General features: G+C 45.7%; 2 protein-coding genes and 2 non-coding genes across 4 annotated transcripts; 2 read left to right on the top strand and 2 right to left on the bottom strand.

Moving 5' to 3' along the window:
• The first annotated feature begins 564 nt into the window (after nt 1-564).
• On the top strand, nt 565-6,941 carry LOC124697212 (zinc finger protein VAR3, chloroplastic-like). Its single transcript, XM_047229835.1, has 7 exons — nt 565-602; nt 717-1,268; nt 2,285-2,402; nt 2,541-2,920; nt 5,842-5,958; nt 6,042-6,140; nt 6,217-6,941. The coding sequence occupies exons 1-7, from the start codon at nt 565-567 to the stop codon at nt 6,770-6,772; spliced, it is 1,860 nt and encodes a 619-aa protein (XP_047085791.1). The 3' UTR covers nt 6,773-6,941.
• Nucleotides 6,942-7,519: 578 nt separating this feature from the next.
• Nucleotides 7,520-7,651, bottom strand: LOC124704765. Its single transcript, XR_007003655.1, has one exon. It is a non-coding gene; the product is annotated as a small nucleolar RNA U3 (small nucleolar RNA).
• A 154-nt stretch (nt 7,652-7,805) lies between these two features.
• On the bottom strand, nt 7,806-8,026 carry LOC124705062. The gene has a single exon (XR_007003909.1). It is a non-coding gene; the product is annotated as a small nucleolar RNA U3 (small nucleolar RNA).
• A 315-nt stretch (nt 8,027-8,341) lies between these two features.
• LOC124700586 lies at nt 8,342-9,240 on the top strand. Its single transcript, XM_047232679.1, has 4 exons — nt 8,342-8,522; nt 8,611-8,684; nt 8,753-8,850; nt 9,081-9,240. The coding sequence occupies exons 1-4, from the start codon at nt 8,342-8,344 to the stop codon at nt 9,238-9,240; spliced, it is 513 nt and encodes a 170-aa protein (XP_047088635.1).
• Nucleotides 9,241-12,044: the final 2,804 nt, after the last annotated feature.

A 12,044-nucleotide genomic window follows, 5' to 3' on the forward strand; every position in this document is an offset into this window, starting at 1 on the left:
TGATATCCAAGAGAAAATCAAAAGATATACCGAAAGAATTCTTGCTAAAAAATATATATAGCCAATGACTCCTTTTTCTCTGAAGGTATATTAATGAATGTCAACCAACAAAATCTCAAAATCTTCACAACTAGCAATGAAGAAACTAAAGCTAGTTGGGATATATTGAGTAAGGCAACAAGGTTGTTTTTGGGTTGATGGTTTTCTGTATGTTGGTGGAGGCAACTGTATCCTCTCGGTATTGTCTTTGCATGTTTACCTTACAGAGGGGCGGAATTAAGTTGAGGCCGACCTAGGCCGTGGCCCGTCCAGGATTTGGACAATCCTTCGTTATTTTTGCTGGCTAACCTAAGAAAGGTTTCATTTTAAAAAAAATATAAGGGTTTTTGTCCAAAATTGTTTCTGCAGCTCCGCCACCTTACATCCTAATATATACGCGTAAGCTACAAGTGTGTTTACTAAAAAAAAACCTTCTTAATTTGATTATTACTATCTCACAACAAATTATAAACTATGCTTTAACACATACTAACTTACAATTGATCAATCATGAATACTACATCAATGTCCTTGCAACGATACTTCGCGAAAATCCTGCGATGGTACACCCAACATAGACTATGTTATCAAGATCTTTGATGTTATTACCTGAGAAAAAAAAACGTTAATGTTATATCATTGGTTATTTTTCTCGAAGTGAAAACGACTCTATATAGTGCAACAACGCTGTTCTCGTTCCTAAACCCTTTAAACCCTAATCCTTCTATCCATTCCCCTCTCTGCTCTCCTCTCACCCCGCCTCCATGCTCATCTGAGGAATCCCATACACGCCCATCTGCCATGGCCTCCTCCAAGCTCCTAACCACCGCCATGAGCGCCTCCTTCCGGCGCTTCTACCGCCTCGCCTCCTCGCCCCTCCTGCCCCCCGCCTCCCGCCGCCTCCCGGGGCCATTCCTCTCCGCACGTTTCTGCTCCGCCGCCGCCGCCGCCACCGCCGACACCAAAACCGCCCCCGAAGCGCTGGATGTCGCCTACTCTGCCGTCGCCGCCGTGTCCACGGGCCACCCGTGGCCGGAGTGGGGCGACTTCCTCGAGAAGCTCCGGGCCAAGGGGTACTTCGAGCGCCCCCCTCCCCCCGGCTCGGATGCTGCCAAGGGCGCCGCTGGAGATGGAGAGGTGGCCACGGCCGACGCTTACGTCGTAAGGGACCAGAACAGGGTGAAGAACGCGTGCCTCAAGTTCGCGCGCGAGCGCTTCGATCTTCTCAGGTTGGGAACCCGCGAGATGGATTTTACTTCTGTTCATGCATTGCACTTTATTTTGGTGCATACTGTACATATAGTCTGCGAGGCCTCACTTAATCTGGAGTATGCTGCTCTCTCTTATAATGGTTGGATGCAACGAAACTGGTCATGTCTGTGGCTGAGTGAAAAATGCAGCAAAAACTGATAATTTGGGCTTTGATCTGTTCCTGAAGTATAACATACTCAATAGTTCCCCATGTATTTTTTTTCACCTGGCTTGGGTGTTTTAGTTAGTAAGCTGTGGAATTTCTACTCCATTTCCGTTCCGCACTTTAGTATATTCTAAGGGCACATTCCGATGATGCCAGTCTTGGAGCATCAGCTAAATTCGTTGCTGCAGCTATTTGTCAAACATTTGTTATAGTTATGATCCTAGTCATAGGATCTTATGATTCTATGATCACACCAACACAATATCAGTATGTCTTAAAATTGTACCCCGAGTCACAGTACTCGGCTCTCCTAGCATGGTAGAATCCTGCATGCTCTCAGATCTAGTGTATTCGGTTCCGTCCTGTAGTGCAGTTCAAATTGTATGTTATATGTAGTACTTGTTAGAAGACACTCAGACACAAAGGTCCAAAATAACAAATATTAACTTTAGTTTTTAAATGATCTGGTAATCAGGGGATTGCTCAAATTGACATTGATAGCATCAGATGGCACCAAAACAAAACCAAGATTCTAGTGAATAATAGTCAGATTATTTGCAAGATGGCAAAGAAGAACACTGTACAGTTGTGAACTGTGATATGGTCCTAAACTGTGATCGCTACCGTCTTTGATTCAACCCAGATGCTAACAACCTTTCCATTTAGATTAATATTATCCAGAACGTCATATTGTAATTAATTTTAGTATCCTGGTTGTCGACATTTCAGCAGTGGTTCTGTGATTGTTTCTCTGTTTATGCCTAATACCTCTCTGTATATATGTTTCTAGCTTTATTGGAATTTAATTTGACTGCATTATTATCGCAGCTCTCTTCCAAAGCAGGATATTCAAGCTATTGTTGAGTGTGGATGTCCCAATATCTTCCGAAAGGCTGTCTGTTCTGCAAAAAGGCTGAGAGAATTTGTGCAGGTTGACGAAAGCGATGTAAGTTAAAGCGTTCCTTTTGAGCATGTATTCCACTTGTAACTAGTCTTAATTTTGTTTTAACATACAACAGGTTTCTTTCTGTACTCAGTTTATTTTGATCTCAAAAGGACAGTCATGTTTTCTGCTTTAATACAGGCATGCAGCGTTTGCAAATTACGTGGATCTTGTGATAAAGCCTATGTCATTCCAAATGCTGAGGAAGCTGCTCGGACCGTTGATGTTGTGCGCGTACTCCTAACTTATGCAATAGATCCGACCAGCCTTTCAGGAGAAAATCCTGTTGCCGGGGGTGTGCAAGAATCTGCAAGAAAGCTTCTCTCGGATCTTACAATGCTTTGTGACACGACAATTGATCCTTCTCTTCCTGAACCTGTATTTCAAACTTCTAGCAAGAAGGAGTCATCGACCAAGGTTGGCAGGGGCACACAATCACATGCAAAGTCTAGGGTATCAGCTGGAAATGGTAGAGAAACAGCTGTGACTGAAATGAAGAAGGGTGATTGGCTGTGCCCAAAGTAAGTTTGTTTTGCTACATTAACTGAGTGTTATTCTTCTCTGCTTCTGTTTTGTGAACCTTGAAGTTTGTTTTCTTAACATTGCACTGTGAGATTCCTAAGATTTTTTTTATTTTTTTATTTTGACACATATGAGAACATAGATTGACAATTAGTTGCGTGCTGATATTCATTTTTCATTTTGATCAATGGTTCAGTCACCTCACATTGTGTAAACGTTGGTGTCCAATACCATCATTAGCATCAGTTAATTTTCCCCTAAAAAAAGCATCAGTTATATCTGCACAGGTTTTGACTAGTTCTGTTTAGTGGTTGCCACAGATAATAAGATTATAGAACTACTGCATGCTATATTATATAAGGCCGTATTTTTTGTTCTTTGTGGTATGATGATCACTTTTCCCATTAGAATGCTTTCACAGTTTTATAAAAAATATCCATTTCAATGCAGTCGCTATATCCTCTCATGTACCAGTAACCACAACTCATTTTGTCCTTTTCTTACTGCGTCTTTTATATGATTCAGAATACCCCTTTTGATTACTGTATGGCGGTCAGGTTTTTCTTCTAGATTTTGCTCCTACCATGTTAAAAATTCTGAATTTCTTGGTGAAATTGTCCTATTTTTTCTGTTTTATTATTTGCACTTTCAGCTTTTGATTTTGCTCAGTTACAGTGTATTCTACTATACTTAACCCAATGTGCCTTAACAATGTCATCAAGCTCTTGCTGCAACCCGTGCCTCAGTTTCAAATATATACAGTATTTTTTACGAAAGAATTTTTGAAGTAATATCAGTTCTGGATTTATTTTTGTTATTACTGTATGGCGGTCAGGTTTTTGTCCTAGATTTTGCTCCTACCATGTTAAAAATTCTGAATTTCTTGGTGAAATTGTCCTATTTTTTCTGTTTTATTATTTGCACTTTCAGCTTTTGATTTTGCTCAGTTACAGTGTATTCTACTATACTTAACCCAATGCGCCTTAGCAATATCATTCAGGATGCAAATGGACACGGACGTCCATGAAACCTGTTTGTCCGTGTCCGTTAAAATAGCTAAACGGCCATACGGAGAGGCCGCGTATTTGATACGGACTCTACGGACACCGTCCGCAGAGCCTGCCAGGCCCGCCTCTCCTGCAAAATAAAAACAAGATACAGGAAGAGCTACGAACGAAACAGATCGAGTAAACAGAGTTCGCCACTGCCAGGCCGCTGATCTCCTTTGTGCCGCTGAGGAGATCCTCGCAGGGTCTCAGACGGCATCCGCCGCCGAGCCCCTGGCCGCCGGCCGCCGCTGGATTCCCTGCTCGTCGGCGCCATGCCCCTTTGACCCGAGCGCCCCCTCGCCTCGGTGCTCCTCCTCGCGCACGCCATGGCCGACCTGGCCTGGCACGCTCTCGCCCGCCGCCGCCGCGAGTGCTGCTACCTGCTCGACTACGCCTGCCACAAGCCCTCCGACGACCTGCTCGAGGAGTGCGCGACCCACTACGACGCGCTCGACAAGATGGACGCCTTCTTTGACGACGCCGTCCGGGTCGTCCTCGCCAAGGTCGGCGTCTCCCCACGCGACGTCGACCTGCTAGTCCTCAATGTCGGCTCCTTCTCACCGGCCCCCTCACTGGCCGCCAGGGTCGTCAGTCGGTTCGGGATGCGCGAGGACGTCATGGCCTGCAACCTCTCCGGCACGGGCTGCAGCGTGGGGCTCGTATCCGTCGACCTCGCCCGCCGCGTCATGCTCACCCGCCCGCGCACCATGGCGCTCGTCGTCACCTCCGAGTCCTGCGCCCCCAACTAGTACATCGGCACCGACAAGTACATGATGCTCGGCAACTGCCTCTTCCGCTGTGGCGGCGCCGCCGCCCTGCTCACCAACGACCTGGTCTTCAGGTCCCGGGCCAAGATGGAGCTGCGCTGCCCCGTGCGTGCGCACATCGGCGCCTACGACGACGCGCACGCCGCCGCCGTCCACCGTGAGGATGCCGACGGCCACCTCGGGGTCAGCCTCAGCGAGGACCTCCTCAAGGCTGCCGTGCGCGCGTTCAGCCAGAACCTCCGGCAGGACGGCCGTCATCGATGCGGGAAGAACCTTGCCTCACCAATGGAACCTCGGCCTCCGTCCGTGATAACCAGCGGAAGTCCACGGACAGGTGAACTAATTTACACGGACATCACGGACATCTGAATAATTTTAAGCGACTTGAGCAAATGACGCTACGGATATCACGGACGTGTCCGTCTACATCCTGAAATATCATCAAGCTCTTGCTGCAACCCGTGCATCAGTTTCAAATATATATTTTTTACGAAAGAATTTTTGAAGTAAATCAGTTCTGGATTTATTTTCTATATCATAATATATTCTACTGTAGTGCAGTGTTTAGCCAAGTCTATTTGCATGTTCAGCCATAGTCTCTCCATGGAAACTTGGACAAAATTCAGATGCAAGCTTGAAATACCTAATGTTGTTATAGGATTCTCGACTTCCTAGCATATCCATAGTATCTAATAAAAGATTAGGAGGTGATCTCAGAAGCAAAGGGAACCTTCTAAAATCAACTTATAAACCTCATCCCTGAGGCTGTAGTTAAAGTTTGTTGGTACTCCCTCTGTCCCAAAACATAAAGTGACCTTGATTGGATCCTAGAATCAACTATTACTAGGAGGTTCAGAACCTGTGCAAATTTCGTCAGCGGGTCATAATGCACCATTTAGATGGGATGCATGTTGTTTATGATCAATTTTCTATTTGGTGCCTTTTATATTATATTTATACTATTGTGGGAAAGCTAAGTTTAATTGGTGGCCTTTCTTCTTCGTCCCACTGTCTTACTTTTATTTTCTTGCGTGTGTGGAAAGGAAGTTGTTCTATTAGTTGCTTGTTATTGTCTCATTAATAATTTTTTCTGTATTCTGCCAGCTGCAACTTCTTAAATTTTGCTCGGAATCGACAATGTCTCGAATGCAAAGAAGCTGGACCAAAGAAGATTGAAGCAGACACCACTGAAATGAAAATGGGAGATTGGATCTGTCCACAGTAATTACCTAGTCCTATATAATTTTTCTCCTAGTTTTTCAGCACTGCTCTATTTTATTTAATCATTTGAATGTGCTTTTCAGGTGCAACTTTATGAACTTCTCTCGCAACAAGATGTGTTTTAAATGTGAAGGGCATCGGCCAAAGAGGCAGCTCAACCCTGGAGAGTGGGAATGCCCCTCGTATGTGACTTCACACTCATCCCATTTGGTACCCTTCCCTGCTTATGAACTAATCAGACATTATCTCCCTTTATAGATGTGACTTTGTGAACTTCCGTCGCAACCAGGAGTGCAAGAAGTGCAGCCACGACCGCCCTGAAGATGATACCCAGGATAGTAAGCTTGGGTATGATGTATGGAGAAACACCAAGGGAGCTGACAGTGGCAGAAGTTTCGACGCTCATGAAGATGACGATGGCGACGAAGAGGTGATGCAAACAGAGCGCAAGCATGTACCGAGTAGAAGGGCGTCACCGGCCCAGAGGGGGTACGCTGGCAATAGCAGGAAGGGTGATGATGGAGACGACGCCTTGCCATATGAAAGGGAGCGCAGGCATGTATCAAGCAGAAGGGAGGCACCAGCCCGCAAGGGATTCAGGAAAGATGACGATGATGTCGAATTCGATGTCTTGCCATTCGACGGGGAGCGCAAGCATGTATCAAGCAGAAGGGCTGGACCAGCTCGGAGGGAATTCAGAGAGGATGATGGCAGCGAAGACGATGTCTTGCCATACGAAGGGGAGCGTAGGCATGTAGCGAGCAAGAGGGCGAGTCCATCTCCAAGGAGATTCACTGCTTCTAGAGGCCGTTGATAATATGTGATAGCTATACAGCTTTGATATTTTTTTTTGCTTGCAGATACTGTATTGCGTAAACTTTAGGTGATTGACGAAAATAACAGCGTTTGGGAAATGTAGGGACAAAATATTTGGCATCCTCATATATTCTGCTGATGTATGAGAAAAACGATATCAAATGCAACTGTTTTTTTGGAGGGGTGCTGATGTATGAGAAAAACGATATCAAATGCAACGCAACTATTTTTTTTTGGAGGGGGAAGACACAGCAAATCGAGTGTGTAACTAATCAAATGCTTTGATTAAAGAAGAGCCTTTTTTGGCTAAAACCTGAAATACTAAAGAGGGTTTTTTAAAAGCAATTTTGTGTATTCTGTGTAACCTCAGAACTGTAACTCTTGTCCTCTGCAGCGAACACACAGAGATACCATCACAAAATGCATTTCGCTTCCATCGCCATGAGAGAGGAAAGGGACACAACATATTGGTTACCAAACTCTCAAATGTTTTGAACTTCTGATTACAGAAGGAACATTTTGTGGTTAAAATCCGAAATAGCAAAACGGATAGACACAAAAAAGGGTTTTTTAGAGATACCATCACAAAATGCATTTCGCTTCCATCGCCATGAGAGAGGAAAGGGACACAACATATTGGTTACCAAATTCTCAAATGTTTTGAACTTCTGATTACAGAAGGAACATTTTGTGGTTAAAATCCGAAATAGCAAAACGGATAGACACAAAAAAGGTGTGGAGCCTGTCAGACAACCTCTGGGCCACCCTGCGCCAGGGTTAGCTGGGCAGGAACGATCCTCTACAGCCGTCGGATTGCTCCCATCAGGAGAACCCTGGCCGTTAATCACGCTCTGGCCCAGAGGTCAGAATACCATCACAAAATGCATTTCGCTTCCATCGCCATGAGAGAGGAAAGGGACACAACATATTGGTTACCAAATTCTCAAATGTTTTGAACTTCTGATTACAGAAGGAACATTTTGTGGTTAAAATCCGAAATAGCAAAACGGATAGACACAAAAAAGGTGTGGAGCCTGTCAGACAACCTCTGGGCCACCCTGCACCAGGGTTAGCTGGGCAGGAACGATCCTCTACAGCCGTCGGATTGCTCCCATCAGGAGAACCCTGGCCGTTAATCACGCTCTGGCCCAGAGGTCAGAATGCATCAACCAGACTTAAGTGCTTGCCTCCTTATTGGTAAAGGATGCAACGGTACGATCCTATAGAACAGATCCTGTTCAAGTAAGGTCGTGCTACCTCTCCTCAGTCTCCGCCTTATAAACCGCTCCGGCTGCTCCTAAACTTCCGAGGTGGGACTAAAGTTTCGCATCCGACGCCTCTGTGGTACGAGCTTGCGGTGATTCGCGTAGTTGGGCTTGGAAATCAGAGACGGCCCAGCGGGTCCAAGAAAATGTTTTGCATCCTGTCGTGCTCTCTCCTTTTTTTTTTCCTTTTCGTTGCGGAGAGGCTCGCTGAACTCGGGACGAAACCTTGTTCCTTCGGAGCTCAATCAGATCGCCGTCGACGTCGTCGTCGTCGCCGGTTCGCGTCCCAGCGCGCCTGCTCCATGGCCGTCGCCTCTTTCACGTGGCCGTTCCGCCGCCGGAGCAGAAGCGGAGACGGCCCAAGCAAACCCGCCGCCCCCTCCGCCGCCGAGGAGGAGGAGGAGCTCGGCGTGACGCCGCAGCTCCTCGACTTCCTCCGGACGCTTTCCCCCGACGCCTTCAAGTCGTCCGCCCTCCAGCTCCAGCAAGGCACTCCTCCAGTCCTCCAGACCTCTTCCCCTCTCGATACCGGCCCGTCCCGGTTTCTGACTGTGCTTTGCCGCAGGTGGCTCCGCGGAGGCGGCGGGCGGCGAGCTCTCGTACTGGCAGCAGCGGCACGACGTCCTCGTGCTCGCCAGAGCCAAGGTAGGTTTCCCTGCTGATCTCCTGTCCCATGGCCACTTTTTTCTCCGGCTCTGAACTGCCCGCTGCAGGAACTCGCCACGATCCGGTATGACCTGTGGCCCCGCCACATGAAGGATGAGCAGTTCTGGACATTATACTTCCTGCTCTCCAGGAGCTACATCTTACCGTAAGCTTTTATCTTGTTTTGCTTTCGCCCATGTTTAAGTGCATAATTGTGCTAGCCATTTTGCCTACACAATGCCGGACTTCCATAATTCAGGCTAACAGAATGACAACTGGTAGACCAAAATGTCAAACGTGCAGTGGTCAGAAAAACATTAACTGTAGCTGCTCATTTTCTTTTACCATGGGTCATTGACAGCATCAACATTTTGAAAGCATGTTATGTTCTTGCAGGTACGAGCTACGTCCCATACAAAAAGAAAAGGTAAGAAGGATGGAGACAGAAAACAGTAAGCCCACAAATGCGATTACTGTTGAGGTGGAGATGCAAGAATCGAAGTGCAGTAGAGAATCTGAAACGTTAACAGATGATTCAGAAAATCATGATGCTTAGTTAGTGTAAGAAACTACAATCTTGTGCTCTGATATTTTGCTATCTTATACCAATCCACCTTTTGATGTCTGAACAATAACAGGTTTACAAGTCTGGAACCTAAGGAAGGGCACTTGATATCACTAGGTTTAGTAACTATGTGGAGAACTGGGTCGCCTATTTGCCCTTGAGGGCCAATTGGAAGACCCATGAGATCATGCTGGCAGCTTGTATTCGTCGTTCGTCGTAGGACGATGTCCTTGTTGGTGACGACCCTTGGCAGTAAGTTCTGCAATCATCCTCCTAATGATGTTCTGTGCTTCTATGCTGTTCCTTACCACACCTTCGCACGTGAAGGGAATTTGTGAACATCGTGTCAACCTCTCCCCGCAGGAGGTGCAGCAAATGGGCAAGCAGGGCCTTCAGCTCCTGAGCTCCCCCCCCCCCCCCGCCTGTGGAGAGCATCTGTAACGACTACAAAGGAGTTGAGGAGCCTAAGCACCAGGATCACGGCTGTCGGTTCGGTCAAAGTCAAGCTCTGAAGAGAAGCCGTTCGCAGCTTATGGCTAGCTCTGCTGCGTATGTTTCCGCAGCCCTTTTTTCCTTTCCCTAGTTTGTCCGAGACCTGGAACTCGAAGCACATAGATCATGCCTTTGCTTTGTAAGTTACAATGTATCACTCTGTTTCATAATGGCAAAACATCTTACATAATACGGTAAGAATCTTGTCAAAGAACACAATCAGATTAAACTATTTAAAAAATACAAACCATATATTTATATGTAGAGGAAATCAATTACTGGGACAAAAAATGCTGGTACCAAGTTGTAAATAATATTAAAAATTATATAGTAATTTAGCGTTATATATAGAAGCATCACAAGTTGAGATGTACTCTTAACTTAAATAAGAGTTCCTCTCTCAAGCAATTAGACATCAATACAGCATGATATTGTGTGAAATGTTCCTTTTCTTCTCTAAAGCTACTTTATTTAACTCTCGCCAACCAAGAGGTGGTTATGTGCAAGGACATCGTTACCCTTGGAAAGGTCAAATAAAGATCTTACCCAGTGGTAATAGATCACCAGTCGTTAGATCAACCCAAGCGGATGATCCAAAGACATTTGGGAATGTCATAAAATTTCCTTTTTTTTCTTTACTTGATGTCCACACACATCTTACATAGTCTGATTTGTCCATCCATTTGCAGTGAAGACCACATCACACATAATTTTCCTACCATGTGTGATGCATGGTCTTTTGTACCATGTGCGATTGTGGTTACTATACTAGTGTACCAAAGTGTATATGTTTTTGATGCTCCACATGTGTAAAACAATGGTAGGTTCCTTGAAGATGTATATATGTAATGCATATCACAATCATAGTGTATCAGTATGCATGATTTGACACAAGAGTACAAATCCACGCTTTTAAGTTTCAGCGGGCATGCATGTGAGCCCGCCTTCACCATTATGTAAACTATGGTCATAAGTTGAAAATGCGCAAAATTGATATGGTAGGTAAGCCCATGAGCCTCGCTAGACTCCCCATCATGAGCAAACAACTGTTGTTGTGAACTTGGAGAACCATATATATTGACTACTGAGTGCAAAAGGGGCGACCTTCACACTACACAACATATGCATTTTCACATTACTACCTTTTGCCAGACTCAATAGCTATTGTGAAACTTCCTTCAGGAACAACAATTGTTTGCTAATTGTATCTTAAGTATGATGCATCAGTCTAATGATCGATCTGGTTGGTGTTAATCACAAAGTGCTAAAACAGGAGCATGCCCCTGAGTAGTTGCCCGTTGAGAATGAGAGGCATCAGGATGTGCCCTTGAAGCCGCTAGATCCTCACTAGTACAAAAGGGTGAATTTCGCGAAGTTTCTTAGATGTGTGTGTTGGGATTTAGGGGATCCGGTGGGGACTGCTTTAATAAGCTCGGTGGTGCTCTAGGCCGTCGATATCTGGAGCTTTTTTTTCTCCTTCCTTGCTCTCATGGTGATGGGAAGGATTTGAACAATAGGTTCGATTCAGATCTCCTTCGGCTTGGAGCTCCGGATGGAAGTGGAGCCCATGTTGTGGTTTGGCTATCAGAAGCTGTTGATTTCTGCGGAGTGCCCAAACGTCGGCAGCTTTGCGCCATCGTTATCCTTGGCAAAAGCAACCACTCCGTGCTCGGGTGCAACACCTACCTATGCATCTTCTTCCTCCAAGCCTACGTGCCGTCGTGGAGGATCTTCTTCGATCTCGATGCGGGAGCCCGCCTCGCCCCAAGTGGTATAGTCTCCGGTGGCGTAGCTGGTGCCCGAATCTGGAGATTGGTCGGTTGCTGCGGTGAAGACGAAGGACCCAATCGCGTTTTCAACTTTTATTTTGAGATCATGTTTGCAAAGTTAGAGGATTTGGTTGTAATTTCGTTTTCTCTGAGGATCCTTTATGTAAATCTGTGTACTTTCCCGTTCAAAAAGAAAAGATTTATCTGACAGAGAAATATGATTTTCTGTCCTCAAGCTGCAACTTGAGTACTTGAGAGGGAAGATTAAGTGGGTAACTTTGGGGGACTCTACTTAAAAAAAGGGTTTTGCTAGAAATCAGGTGCCTGAAAAATCAGATCTCAGTCACCCCTTTTAACGGTTAGATTTCCTGTGTTAAGATTTATGCAGCATGTCGGTTTGTTGTCTTACGTGTCTCCCGTCCGTCTTGCTGGTGCTTTACGTGGGTTGTTCTCGCTAGCTTTTTTCATGGGCTGTTTTTTTTGTTTCACAAAAGGGGGTCGCAGTGACCAGGCACGGGCGACTGTTTACCAAAA

Source organism: Lolium rigidum, chromosome 3 (assembly GCF_022539505.1).
Source record: "Lolium rigidum isolate FL_2022 chromosome 3, APGP_CSIRO_Lrig_0.1, whole genome shotgun sequence".
NCBI classification, from domain to species: Eukaryota; Viridiplantae; Streptophyta; class Magnoliopsida; order Poales; family Poaceae; genus Lolium; species Lolium rigidum.

Coding starts and splice junctions, on each gene's coding strand:
- LOC124697212 (XM_047229835.1), top strand. CDS start 565: ATGTCCTTGCAACGATACTTCGCGAAAATCCTGCGATG. Junction 1,269..2,284: donor GAGCGCTTCGATCTTCTCAG/GTTGGGAACCCG, acceptor TTATTATCGCAG/CTCTCTTCCAAAGCAGGATA. Junction 2,921..5,841: donor GGTGATTGGCTGTGCCCAAA/GTAAGTTTGTTT, acceptor GTATTCTGCCAG/CTGCAACTTCTTAAATTTTG.
- LOC124700586 (XM_047232679.1), top strand. CDS start 8,342: ATGGCCGTCGCCTCTTTCACGTGGCCGTTCCGCCGCCGGAGCAGAAGC. Junction 8,523..8,610: donor GTCGTCCGCCCTCCAGCTCC/AGCAAGGCACTC, acceptor CCGCAGGTGGCT/CCGCGGAGGCGGCGGGCGGC. Junction 8,685..8,752: donor TCGTGCTCGCCAGAGCCAAG/GTAGGTTTCCCT, acceptor TGCCCGCTGCAG/GAACTCGCCACGATCCGGTA.